The sequence below is a fragment of the Abramis brama genome (genome assembly GCF_963993115.1).
Source record: "Abramis brama genome assembly, chromosome: 19".
NCBI lineage: Eukaryota > Metazoa > Chordata > Actinopteri > Cypriniformes > Leuciscidae > Abramis > Abramis brama.
In genome coordinates, this window is record NC_139981.1 from 13,665,829 (window position 1) to 13,680,754 (window position 14,926).

Consider the following 14,926-nt stretch of genomic DNA (forward strand, 5'->3'; position numbering starts at 1 on the left):
GTGCATTTTTAATTCAGCGAGTGGTGCAGAATTTCTTTTTGTATCTTTAATTGTCATTAAGTGCTACATAACGTGAAGCTGTATTGTTATTATTTTATCTTTTTCTTTGGTGTCTATCAAGTTCTGAATAAAGACAACTAATCAATTAAGAAAGTACCTTTTGTACACAACTATTTATAACTTTGAAAAATTATCTTATTTATATTAAAAAGAAATAAAACTGAGAAATATTATTACAAATAAATGAAATGTTTTCTATTTATTTTTATGTAGAAGGCTCAGGACCAAAAAATGTCCATTCAATCGTTGGATTCGGTCCGAATTTCCATATCTCCACGCACCCTGCTTGCATAGAAATCACACATCATCAGCACGTTCCATGAGGCTATGCAGAGTTGTAGACGGACAATCACTGAGCACTGCAAACAAACTGCAGCCACCTTTTAGTTTTTTCTGAACCAAAACAACAAGCTTATGCTGTGTTCAAGCCATGTCGTAATACCGTAATTACGAGATGGCAATCTGTGACGTTCTAGTCGGAGTTGTTCACCTCCTCAGACTCTGATTTATGCGTTTCTATGGCAACACTATCAACAGAGAAATGAATCTGCAGCAGTCAGAAGGTACAAGTCATAGCTCGCCAAGTTGTTTACGTTCATTATTATTGCAATGTTGTGCTTCGAAACATTCTCGCAAACAATTTAACGCCATCTCTCGTGACGCTTTGCAGACTCTGCTCTGACTGTGCTGGGATCATGTGTTTTGGAGGAGGCGTGAAGGGAGGTTGGGATCTTAAGTTTTCAAAGCTAGCTTGCCATTTCTAGCTTTTCTGAAATTGCCTACCCTAGAATTAATGGGTCCATGCTAAATACAAATATTAAAAAACATCTGTGCAAAAAACAAAGCAAACAAACAAAAAACAACTATATTAAGTTATATATACCAATACCTTTATCGTGAAATAAAATTATTCACACCAACAGTCTTTGTTCATATCACCCATCCCTACCCTTAAGATATTCAGAAATAGAGCTTTAACTTGACAGGTCTGACTCTCAGCACAAGTCAAACACCTCAAACCCACACTGCTAGTCTATAACGCGTACCAACCACACGTACAGAATAGAGCGTGGATCTGAGACCACGATGACTCAGAACATTAGTCTCAAACGCTGAGGTAAGAGGCTGTTTATGGCCCAGTCTGCAGGCTATCTGAGTGGTGTTACTCTCACAATGAGTACAGTCAGTGCTGGATTACAATGCATTTGAGGTGAGATGACTATTCTACATGTATAATTAAAAAAATAAAAAATAAAAATAAACAAACTTGAGTTATTTGTCCATTCAAACCTATGTGCAATTTCTCATCTGACCCCTCTCAGGGAACTGACCACATCAAGCACACAGCAAGAACTGTACAATAGATGATAAGTGTTACATGATGACATGGGTAGGAACTACCTTCTTTTATATATACTTTCATGTCATGTGATACTCACCGTCTCGTTGCCAAAAAGGATGTCCACATAGGGCATAACCTTCATCAGGGCCTCCTTGAAGAACTCACAGATGAATGGAGCCGACAGATTCAAGCAGAAGATCTTGTTGTTTTCAGAAGCCTGTTTGGCTACCTTCAGGATCGACTCCAAGGACACGGTCAGGAAGAACCCCTTCAGAATAAGACAAAAAAGATAGTCAAAATTTGTGCAGTTTTTGAGACTAGGGCATCTCAGATGGTTTATCACTTGGTTAGAGTTTCGTTTCTTAACATTACTAGAAACATACAACACAAACAGGGTTTGAAATGACTTTCAATGAAAGGACTTTTTCACTCACCGGCCAATTTGGCTACTAAATTCTTAAGTTACCGGCCATTCAGAACTTTTACTAGCCAAAAAAAATAAAACAAAAAAATAAGTCAGATTACCTACGTCACATCTCTATACATACATATATATACACTGAACAAAATTATAAACGCATCACTTTTGTTTTTCCCCCCATTTTTCATGAGCTGAACTCAAAGATCTAAGACTTTTTATATGTACACAAAAGGCCTATTTCTCTAAAATATTGTTCACAAATCTGTCTAAATCTGTGTTAGTGAGCACTTCTCCTTTGCCGAGATAATCCATCCACCTCACAGGTGTGGCATATCAAGATGCTGATTAGACAGCATGATTATTGCACAGGTGTGCCTTAGGCTGGCCACAATAAAAGGCCACTCTAAAATGTGCAATTTTATCACACAGCACAATGCCACAGATGTCGCAAGTTTTGAGGGAGCGTGCAATTGGCATGCTGACTGCAGGAATGTCCACCTGAGCTGTTGCCCGTGAATTGAATGTTCATTTCTCTACCATAAGCTGTCTCCAAAGGCGTTTCAGAGAATTTGGCAGTACATCCAACCGGCCTTACAACCGTAGACCACATGTAACCACACCAGCCCAGGACCTCCACATCCAGCATCTTCACCTATCTCTCTCTCTCTCTTTTTATATTTACATATACATATATATATATATATATATATATATATATACACAGGGTGGGCCATTTATATGGATACACCGTAATAACATGGGAATGGTTGGTGATATTAAAGTCCTGTTTGTGGCACATTACACTACAGTCACTACAGTATGCAACAAATATGGCGTGCTTGTTCATTTGCATTGAAGCAAAAGCAAAGATTAAAAAGCATTTGGTTAACTGAAAAGAGATTGTTATTTTCCAAGATATCCTACATTGTTTTAATGTTCTTTGTACTGTATTGATCTGTCCACCTAAAATACATTTTTGGTGAAAAGGATGAGGATGAAAGAGGAAGGGAGGAGATAGCTGGATGACAGGATTTAGTTTGAATAAGAAATGAATGTATGAAATCCAAATTTTATTATATATATAGTCATATATATATATAGGTGGACAGATCAATACAGTGCAAAGAACATTAAAACAATGTAGGATATCTTGGAAAATAACAATGTCTTTTCAGTTAACCAAATGCTTTTTAATCTTTGCTTTTGCTTCAATGCAAATGAACAAGCACGCCGTTATTTGTTGCATAGTGACGTGCATGTTCAAGTAAGCCAGATATGAGCAGATTCTGCGCAATACGCTGCATTTAATATATCAGGGTGACTCATGAGTTCAGTATTTGCACTAAATCAGCGTAAATTTGGTTTACACAAACTTCCCTAGCAAAGTGAGTAAACATAATAACATGTCAGGAAGTGATTTGACAGTGGTACCCGCATTTTGCGGGTTGGCGGGTGTTAATTTCAAACCCTGAACACAAATAATTAACCACACATGATAGCAGGCTTTTGCAGCTTCTATACAAGTAAATCTCAGCATTATAACGCAACAGAAAGAAAAAGAAAAATGCATGTTCCTGCTCCAAGTGGAGTAAACAAGGCTAAGCTTGATATAATGGAGAGTATGATGAGGCACAAATAGGATTAAGGTTTTAGGAGATGAGAATGAATGATGGCAAATGGAGTCCATAATTGCGCTGGCACTTCCATCAGAGAGCAAGTAGAGTTCAAAGTGACAACCCAATACAACAAAGGGCACCTTGGCCCACCTCCTCATACAGGAACAACTGCAAGGTCTCACGGCTCTCGGAGGAGCACTTACACATCTTGTTTATGCCTATGCTGAGGGCACTCTCTGAGCAAACGTAACAAATATACATACAACACTTTTTTTTTTTAAACTATTTTTTAAACAAACAAGTAATTTGGTTAAAAAGTCATTAAAGGCCTTTTATTTATATTTTACAAATAAAATAAAAGGTACTGTAGCTGTACCCTTATGTAGAGATAGTATCAGATGATAAGACTAAGATTCTTTAAGATATATACCATACAGTGGTGTAACTTTGTTTTATAAAGTGTGTTTGTTGGGTAACGCAATGCCATATCAGATATGTACGATAAAAATTGTAGAAAAAAAAAGCAGCAATATGTCCAGAAATCAGTTTCAATAGTACATTAAGTTTAATGTGTCGACATAGAACATGTTTAAAGTAATAGTTTCATTCTTACATCTACTATAATACAATATATTGTTAGTCCCAGGTTTCTTCACGTTAGTGAATAAATACATGGACCCGCAATCAGTATTCGTATTCCCTAATGGTCTGGTGGTAGAACTTTTGTTAAGTGTGTCAGAGGTTACAGATTCTAATCCGCCTGTGTATAGTTTATTTTTTCCTCCTTAAAATCAAAGATGTTAATCAATGATTATATATCAAAAGCAGGGACATGTCTGTGTACATTTTGTTTTGTGATTTCACCAGAAAGAACAGAGTCTCTCTGCATCGGCATTAAGCGATACATTGAAGCACTCGTCTGTGTAAAGTCTGTGCACGAGCCAAAAGAGAACATTCGCCACTGATAACATTGGCAACAAACACTCAGCATGAATTCAAAAACAACACATTACAGCGCCAGATCGCCTCTTATTTAAGACAAATTAATGTCAACTGGATACGTTTCATTTGCATTAGGTATATCCGTGCAGCGAGAGGTTTTAAAAAGTGGTGGGGACAATATCGACCCTGTCAAAAAGTGGTGGGGACATGTCCCACCCAGAAATTATACCTATGATACCATAGAGCAAAACTAAAAGTCTTGTACTTGTATTTAAAAAATTATAATAATAATAATAAAATACTGAGTACTGTTGCAGTAACTTGTCATAGTTGTAAGGCAATACATTACCATACATTACATACCATAGTGCAATAAAAAAAATTACCAGCAACAAAAAATAATAGTGATAAAAACACCAAAAAACCATGTGGTATATCCATGGTACCATGTCCAAAAATCATTTACACCCCATTTGAAATATGACTATGTATGAAATTTATAATTGTAAGACATCCAAAAACAGAGTGTCCCAAGTATTTAATGCTCCCAGAAAGGCAATCTGAAGACATGGTGTGATTTTCCCCTTGCTTGCACAGGACGGTCTAAGAGAGCCATTTGAGCCCAATGTGATGGCTGCTCTCCAGCCTTTGTTCCAGGAGGACAGGAGTAAAAAAAAAAAATGCTTGCATCTGATGAAGTGGAAAACAAAGGTCTTGTCTGGACTCTTCTTACCGAGAAACAAGAGAGGCTCCTCAGTTCATTGTGTGAATGAATACAGAGCTGGTAAGGAAACACCTTCACGTTTAAACCTGAAACCCTACACTGGGCCTGTTTCTTCGATACAGTTCTTGCACTGAGAGAATAATTCAGAGATACAGTGCAGGTGAGATTAAGAGGGATAGAAGGACACGGAGAGGGAGAAAATAGAAAATAGAGAGAGAAACACAATAGAGAGAGTGTGTGAACGAGAGAAGGGTGCACTGCTAGGGGAGCGCTGGCTCTTACTAAAGCTCAGAGCACTGCATTAAAACAGATGAGGCTTTTGTAGCTGAGAGTGGAGAGAAGTGACCTTCACGTGTTCAGTGTGACTGTGTCAGCTATTACACCATTCACACAGGGAATCTGAGAGTCTTGTTCTGTCACCAGACACATGTGAGCATATTGTACATTACAAAACATCCATCCGCTATTGTCAATGATTACAGATGTCATCATCTTCACCAATCTAAAATGCAGCATGCGAAAAAAATAAATAAAACTGTCATCAAAAGTTATGACATTTGATAGCTGTAATATCACAAATGAACATCACATTGTCAGTGAAACGTCATTTTGTGTCAACAATGTGAAAAAATAAAACATTACTGATTTTATTTGACAAAATCTTGTTTTTAAATATTTTTATACAATTTAGCATTTATTTAGTATATCTATGTGTGTGTGTATATATATAAACTGTAAAAAATAATAAATCTAGTATTAAATTACATAAAATAATATAATACAAAATATAAATTGTAATTTGACAATTATAACAATATATCTTAAATTAAACAGTGTATATTAAAACACAAAAATATAAATACGTTATAATATACATTTAATACATATGCACGCATACAAAGTGTAAAAAACTAATTTTAATATAACTTTAATATAGATTTATATATAAAATGATATTAATATACAATTATGATGTAATATTATATAATTATAATGTAACCAATAGGATATTAAATAAAACCATGTATACTGTAAAAATAACTGCCACAGTATTGTGAGGGTAAATAAACACTCAACTGATCAACCAAAAATCAAAACTAATCAACGCACACTGTGGATGGCTTGTTATACACATTTCATCATATAATATTGCTGTAACATAGCTTGACGTAATAAAAATGCTTTCGAAAACAAACATTAGGGTGGTTATACTAGCTCACGCCCAACAGCATCCTGGGTAGCTTTAGATGCTGTCTGTGCAGAGGTAATGGACCATCCGTGCGTACGTCTCTCAGCATTACCCCCGTCATTAGCACACCCCGGCTATGATGTGCGAGCATCGTTTGGGAGAATAAGCCCACTGCATTATTGGAACTTTAATGTTGGTGTGTTTGAAGTTGGAGAGATGGCCAGAGGGAATCTGCTTTAATGGATGTGCCGCTCTCTTTTCTCCCTGAACCCGACTCCACTGGCACTGCCACTTCACAGATTTTTGAGGAGGAAGAGTGCCAGAGCCTGCCGTACTGTCCTCCCGCTTTCAAAAGTTTCGCAATTCTCTGGACATCCTTCTGAATAAAAAGCACAATCTCAACATGAAAGGTCACCTGTCACTCAAAGACGCCTTAATGCACAATGTATCATTTATGAATTACTGCTGTCTGTCACATGGAAATGCATGTATCTAGACGAGTCCATTCGGCGGCAGAAGACACGGCCCTAGTGCTGACAAGACATCTGGTCCAGTTTATTAAAGCCCTTCAAAGAGCCGTGTTTAGCATTCTCTATTGAATCTGCATGCTAAACAGCCCTCTCAAGCCCATGTGCTCAGAGAAAGAGAAGCCTGCTGCTGCTGCTGGCTCGGTGCAGGCCAGCTTGAACTTCCCCGTACTAGAGCGAGCCCTTGAGATGAGAATCTTCACCATTTCACATGTCATACGCAGGTTTTTATCTCTGTAAGAGTCCCGTGTGAAGGATCAATACATGGCCTGCTCGGAGCAGATTGCACTGACCTGACACCTGGCTATCACAGCAGCCATCTTAAACAAGTAATACGCTGCAGCCTCACTTCCCTGGATGGAGTGGGCTGATTGTCATCCACCAAAAGAAACAGTGGAGTCTGGTTGGGGACTGGCTGATTTGATCAACCAATTTAATCTAGTAAAAAAATATTTGTCCCAGTAAAAGGGTTTATGATCGTTACAGTGGTAGTTCACCCTTGTGTCATTCTAAACATGTATGAATGAATTGTGTAAAACATGAATCAAATCAAATCAAGTATATTTGTATAGCGCTTTTCACAATACAGATTGTATCAAAGCAGCTTCACAGTATTAAATTAAAATAAAATAATACAACAAGGTTTGTTTCTAGTGGAATTTATTGATTGAAGAAAGATACTTTGAGGAATGTTTTTTTTTTTTCTCCGTACAGTGTAAGTCAGTGGTCAAAGTCACTATAGCAAATTAGCTCAAGGGAAATATGAATAATTCATTATAATTTGGTATAATTAATTATAAATATTTTGATCAGTTAATATAATTAACCTGATGTAGCAGAATTAATACAATCAACTAACCTGTTCGTCCAGCAAACTCAGTATTCATTATTTATTAATTCTAAGAAATGTTAATTTCCGGTGTATGGTAAATAACTTTCATTCTGCACAGTACTACTCTACTCTACTCTGAGCATGTAGCCCAAATCTACATGATTAGGGACTCCAGTATATGAATATGAACCAAGAACAACTTTAAGTGTTTAGTCTAGTTAATAAATCTAACTAACCTATGTGACTAATACACATACATACATGCAGACAGTTAAGCAATGGAAATAGAGCAGAAGCAGAATATAGGAAAGCATGAAGTTATAGCATTGTTCGAAATTCAGCCATCAACAGCCTTGAGCAAACCATCAGTTTCTTAGTTCTAACGCACACTTCTTTAAAAGGGTAATGAGACTAAGTTTGATACTTGCATGTCTTGCCCATTTGAATAAAATTGTCCAATTTGTTGAGGCTCCAGTTGATCTTTGCTGAATTTGTCTTGATGAGAGAGAACCAGTTTGAGTCAGAGGATCTTTGGTGAATGGAAAGACAAGGCTGGAGCTTGGCACAAACTTAGGGGACTTCTAGCTCAGCATTATCTTCACAACGGAATTTCTCAGAATCCTCGTGGTCTTGTGATCAGTGATCTTTCAAAGTGTGAAGATGTCACACCCTCGGGAGGTGAGTGAGCCAATAAGGAGTTGTTCCTTTGGAGGGACTTTAAGATCCTTTGTCTTTTAGAATGGTGTTTTGCATAAGTAATTTGATTGGGTGTCAATTGAGAAACTATTAAAGATTCTTATAATATAATACTAATATGTTGCATTGGTATCGACATATAATGTAAATGATCATCCAGGTCATTAAAATAAACTCAGATACCATTAAGGATAAAACATTCATTCAAAGAGTTTAGATTAATACACAGACAAAACACTATAAAAGAACATGTGATTACATAGGACAACTGGATTCATGGTTGTACATATCAAATGATTATATAGAGGGTATAGGATTAGGATGGATTTTATAGAAAAAGGGTACATTTGTCTGTTTCAAAGTGAATTTAGATGGAAACTCTACATTCCTTTGAGTTGTAAACCTTATCTTTGTTACCACAGTAACCAGAGGCCTGGTGTTAGTTGCTATGGGTGTTAGTTGCTCATTGGTCTGCTTGTTAGGTGAGGGGTACAGTGGATTATTTGTTAAATATAACAAATAACTGTGTGTCTGATCTGTCTCAGGTGCTACATCACAATGGTATGAATTGCATTTTTAATGTTTTTTTTTAAATGAATAGTAGGAGTGTAACAATACATCGTTATATCGCTATATCGCAATATAAAAATGCGACAAAATGTACCGTTGATGTAAATATGATTCACGATATAGAGTTAGTTTTATCCAAGACTCAGCTTACTGTATTTATAAAGTATAATTCACCCAAAAATGTAAATTCTGTCATCATGTTCTCACCCTCATGTCGTTTCAAATCTATAAAATTTTCATTCAATTTCCAAACACAAATGAAGATATTTTTATGAAACCTGAGAAATCAGTGTCCCTCCATTTAAAGTCCATTCCTCTAAAACTTAAAAGATCCAAAAGAATTCATAAAAGGCATCATAATAATCAATAGAGTTCTATAAATCTTAAAGCACGCGCTGGAATGACACTTCTCAAAGTGAAAGCGCAAACATCATTTAAATCACCATATCACATTTAGTTTTAGTAGTATGATTATTCAAAGCGTTTTAGATGGTTTATCCTTATGCATAGTGCATTACTAGCAGGAGAGGCAGGACATAGTGAGCACCAGGAGAGTCTGTGCACAGGCGGCTTGTCTTTGTAAGAGATCCAACAAACGCCTGCATTGAAGAAAATTAAAGTTTACAGAGTTTTAGCGACATTACTACATTAAACTACTAAATATAATGTTGAACATAATGTGTAATAATGCAATGGGGGAATAGTTGTGGGTCCTGATAATAATCAAATAATATTATTTTAATAATAATAAAGTAATAATAATTAACAAAAAACATCATAAAATATCAAAAATAAGGGCTTAAAATATCACGATAGTATAGTATTGTGAGTTCAGTATCGTGATTTGTATCGGATCATGACATAAGTGTATCGTTACACCCCTAATGAATAGATCCGGTCTAAAAAAATGTTGAAAAAAAACAGAAGGGGTATTTTCTCAGTGCAAGATGTTTTATTCAGAGTGTCTCAATTACATCAATTTAACATTAGATACATCTATTTTAATAGGAAGACACCGCAGGATTGAGCATACCAAAGGGAATGAAAGATGTTTGATGTTTTCTGCTCATCTTACTACACTGTAGTCCTCACAGTCCACATCACATCTGGTTCTTTTTTGCCTGTCTTAAGAAACATGTTCTACAGGGCTGCTCAGTCTAATGGCAGGCAGCCTGTGACATGAAAGCTCAACAGCTGCCAGCCCTCGTGGTATTCTTTTTCGATTTCTTCCTGGGCCCCATCAAACGTGTCTTTATCTGACTGCGATGCCAAAAGAAAAAGCCTGTGCTTGATTAAAGAATCATTTTTTTTTATAATGAACACCGAGACAACCATAAACATCCAGAGACCATCAGTGCAAGTGGGCCAGATTTTCACATCGCGATGGACTTAATCTGAGCGTTTATTTCATGTTAAGAGTCATGTTTAAAATAAACACAGCTGATGGTATCGATTTTCGATTAAATCTTAATGTTAGGAAAGGAGGATGCTTATAAATGTAATATATTGAATCACTAGCTAAACAATGAATTCTCAGTGAACAGGTACAGGTGAATACAAGTCAAGATACATTTAAAAAACCAGACGCCTTAACCACCGTCCTCTAGGGAGACCAAGGCTGTTATTATATTCATCTACAATAGCTGTGGGAGGGAAAGGGGAGGTCAGTTTTCTGGCAGGCCGACACAGCCTTCAACCTTAAAAATGACTGTGTAAAGAAATTAGACACTAGAAAAATATGTAATCAGCAATTTAGCAATTATGCCCATAAATAAATAATCAGCACCTCCATTAGCCTGACATGTATCCGAGACACAGTGCGTGACGCGACTACCGGATTGTCGGCGCACTCGCAGACGGTCAGTCCATTAAAGAGAGCCATCCGTCCTGGTGCACTTCCCAACGCCACTTCAGGTGGAGTGTGTTATTCTGTGAGCCAAGGGTCGGCAGGCCCAAAGCGCTCATTTGTAGCACCATAAGACAGGTCGTAATTACACTCACCAAGCACGAAGGGAATAGGAAGAGAGCCCTGAACCTGACACATTAACCCTATGAGGAGGTTAACCATTATGGACATCAGAGAGCTAAAGAAAACTGCTGGGTTTTACATAATTAGAGTCACAGGATATCTCAGAAGCCCCAGAGATCAAAACTTTAAGCTGTCGAGTTCGCACAACGTGCTGAGTACTTAGTGTTCAGAGAGCGAATTTATCTAGGATTTAGCACGGACCAAAAAAAAAAAAAAGTTGAGAGTCCAAAGCCTTGAGGTACTAGAGTAATAATTCATCACCTCTCTCCAATGACAAAACATCTACCGTAGTGAGAGAGAAGAGTCTCCAGATAAGGTGTTATATGTGTACCGGCGTGTTTTTGTTTGTTTTGCCTTTATTGTTAAAATGTCAGTTTGACAAGACGTCAAAATGGGGAGAGCAATGTGCTAGCGCTAAGAAAGCTTAAGAGGGAAAACAAAGTAAACATCTTTCTGTGACTTTTTCAGACACAGAGACATTTTTCATGGTGCGACTCCACATGGGAGTGAGTGCATGAGGCAGATTATTTAGCACACAATTAAGAGCTGCTAAAATATGGCAACAGCTCGCCTCCTCTCGCTATTCTGGTATAATTAGATTTTCACCTGCTGTTGAGATACCGAAAAAAATGCTTGATTCGTTGGACAAGACAAAGAGGCACCTGACGTGCCAGCTCCGGATCCATCTCACTCCTCAGCATGCTGGGAGTTTGTGAGGTAAATTGAAAATGCTGTTGAAAGCTCGCCTGGATGAGTTGCACAGTCTGCTTAACACATTGGTATAGGGACAGATGCTACTTTGGAACAATATTGCTATCAACATATTTTTGTAAAAAAAAACAAAAAAAAAACAAGCAGATGAATGTAAACAGCTAATACGCAACCAATGAGATTTTGACGAATGTGAGACATCTTTGCAGTTTAAGAAAGAGTTCACCACAAAATGAAAACTCTGTCATCAATTACTCACCTTAATGATGTTTCAAAGCTAAGCTAATAAGATGATTCATTGTCGAAACACAAATGAAGATATTATTTAATTATTCATTTTTTGTCCATCCAAATAAATTGCAATAAGTAAAATAAGACATTGTATCATCTTCTGAAGAGACTGGATCACTTCATGAGATGAAAGGATTTAATTTAGGCTTTCATTTATATAAACATTGAGCGAGCATACAGCACATCAAAAATGGTAAAATTGAAGATTAACTGGGCTTGTTTGACATGCGACAACCCATGAGGTTTGTTCCTGTGCATCAAGTACGCATGTTAGAGCTGCCGTTTACCATATTTAATGTGCTGTATATGAATGTTACAACCTCTGCATTGTACTTAAAGCAATCTCTTTTTATCTTTTTGATGTGTTAAAGTTTTGGTGGTGTGGACTTTAAATTGATGGACAAAAATTATGAGTGTGTTCATTTGTGTTCTGAAGATGAATGGAAGTCTAATGGGTTTGGAATGACATAAGGGTGGGCAAATGACAATTTTCATTTTTGGGTGAACAATCGCTTTAAATCAACAGTTGCTGTGATTTCATCAAGTCACTGTTTAACATTGTTTCAATGAATTGCTCATAACTATTAGGGTTACAGCCAAAGAAGCTGAAGCAGCCAAGAGTAATAATCACAGAGCAGAAAAACCTACTTTTAATTTACGGCACAATGCCAAGAGGAGGTAATATGTTATTGTCTACTGCAAATTTACTCTGTTGAATGTCGGGATGCCAGAAGATGTGGAATCGCGAGCCAAGAACACAGTCTGGCCTCATCTTGCTTTAAGTGGATACATATTCTACACCAGTCTCAAGTCTTTCTGAGGAACCGTTGGGCTTATTAATCCTCCACACGCTCTTCGGGCTTGTCAAATCCCATTCGAACGCCACAGGAAACAAATGTGTAAACACATCCAACGTAGTGTGAAGGCTGTCAAACTCGATGCCTGCCCTCGCGTAGAGACGTAGGCTAAAAGTGAAATATAAGCCGTATTGAAGGCGGTTTGTCGATTGCGATGTGCCACGCAGCGTAACCGGCTCTGGCGCCCTCAGAAACATAAGAGCGCATGCAAAAGTGGGCCATTAATGATTAATGGCTGTTTAAATAATCATCTGACGGCAACTGTGGAGAGAGTCCCTGATGAAAACATCAACAGCAGTGCCTCTTGTCAATGCCTAACGATGAGACTAAATGTGGGCAGGGTGTTTGATAGCAACATCAGTCAGTCATAAAGGGAAAAGAAGGCCAGAGATGCAGCGAGGCAACATGGGCAATGGTCAGAGTTGGACGTAACCTATTCTACTGTGAACGTCTCAAAGCAACAAGAACCGTCACTATTTTCAGCTCATTTCTCATACTATTGTATAAAATAACTCTAAAGGTCATTAAGAAATCTGGGTCAAGTGCCTTAAATGGAAACAGTGGTTTTGTGAAGTGAGCCATGGTCCACTGTGAGCTAGTGTGTTGATGGACCTCAGGCTTCAGCCAACCTGACATTTATTTTGTAAACATTAGCAGCCGCCCAACGCGAGGGCCGGCAACTCACATGATGTGCGCTATAAACCAAAATCACATAGCGGACAGGACACTTCCAAACATTAAGCCGAGGTCACATCAGGCAAACGCCATTTTCTAAACAAAGAAGAAAATGAGAAGCTTGGTGGAGCATAATAACCTGCGTTTGACAGCAAAAAAACTTGCAATCTAGCTGCATTTTAAAGAGCATAAACAGATTACATGTTGATTTAATTATAGCTTGTCACCTCTCCGTTGATATTTTCTATATAAAGATTTTTGTATACATACACCTCCATAAATATAACAAGAGATGATGCTTTTACACAGATCGGATCCTCATCTCAGAGCTGCAGACACTGTGTACATAGAGTCAATTGAGTAAATTGCCTTGCTTAAAAATAACTGAGGAATGAAAGAGCAAACTTGATGCCCCACACATTCATGGTGGGTGGCACAACTCCACTGGCTTCTCTTCTCTCTCAACTACAAAGGTTTCATCAGGAAACTCAGGCAATTATCCTTTCAAAGACAAGACAGATCGGCTCATGGAGCATGTAATTATGCAACAAGTCCTCTCCTGTCCTCCCAACCAGGGTGTTTTGGAACGCAATGAGACGACTGTAACATTATCATAACATGCAGCACTACTATCAATTAGAAATAATTTGGAGCACAACACTTTTAAAAGGGGCCAATCAGTGTTCATAAAATAACCTTGTTAATAAATCTACCTGAAGAAAGTCATCATCAGACCCAAGCCAAATCTAAAGATTTTTCTGTGTTGATTTTAGATGAAAATCTGCAGACTGGATGTGAATATGTTAATTATGTTAAACTAAAAGTATCAGACATTTATTGGTATCTGAAAGCATAATTAAATAAGCCAAAATGTTTAATAAACTAACATGCAAGGGGTGGAGGATGTACAGAACTTTGTGATTGATTGGCAGGGAAGTTTTCATGGGGGACAATCGGGAATGTTACTGTGGCCCACTAATGGCCACTACAGTTTAATCCAAGGGCTTTCAAATGGGGTGCAGGGAGTTGCAAGGTGACAAAAACAACCCTATTTTTAGGGTTATCAAAGTTAAATGGTTAAACACAAGATATTAAATATTTTTAGTTTTTCAATTTCACCAAATTGGATGCTATTACAATTTCATTTCTGCTTTCTAAAGATTGGTAAGAAATGCAGAAATCATAAGATTAAGAAAAGTTAAGTTATTAATTTTAAGTTATTTCACCCAAAAAATAAAGTAAAAAACAGTGACAATACTGTGAAATATGATTACAATTTAAAATAACTGTTTCTATGTAGGGATGTCCCGATCCGATCACGTGATCGGAAATCGGGCCCGATCGCGTGTTTTCAGACTCGATCGGAATCGGACGTTACCTCCCGATCAGGACTCGGATATATATGTATTTATATTCTCATTATTTTTTAACACCTCTATTATGC

General features: G+C 37.4%; 1 protein-coding gene across 2 annotated transcripts in view; it reads right to left on the bottom strand.

Moving 5' to 3' along the window:
• The window catches only part of adka (adenosine kinase a), a 162,965-nt gene that overhangs the window by 44,248 nt on the left and 103,791 nt on the right, over window positions 1-14,926 (bottom strand). For both annotated transcript variants that reach the window (XM_084093220.1, XM_084093221.1), the window contains exon 7: window positions 1,500-1,670. In XM_084093220.1, coding sequence (XP_083949346.1) covers window positions 1,500-1,670 — 171 coding nt within the window. The remainder of the gene's footprint in view (window positions 1-1,499; window positions 1,671-14,926) is intronic.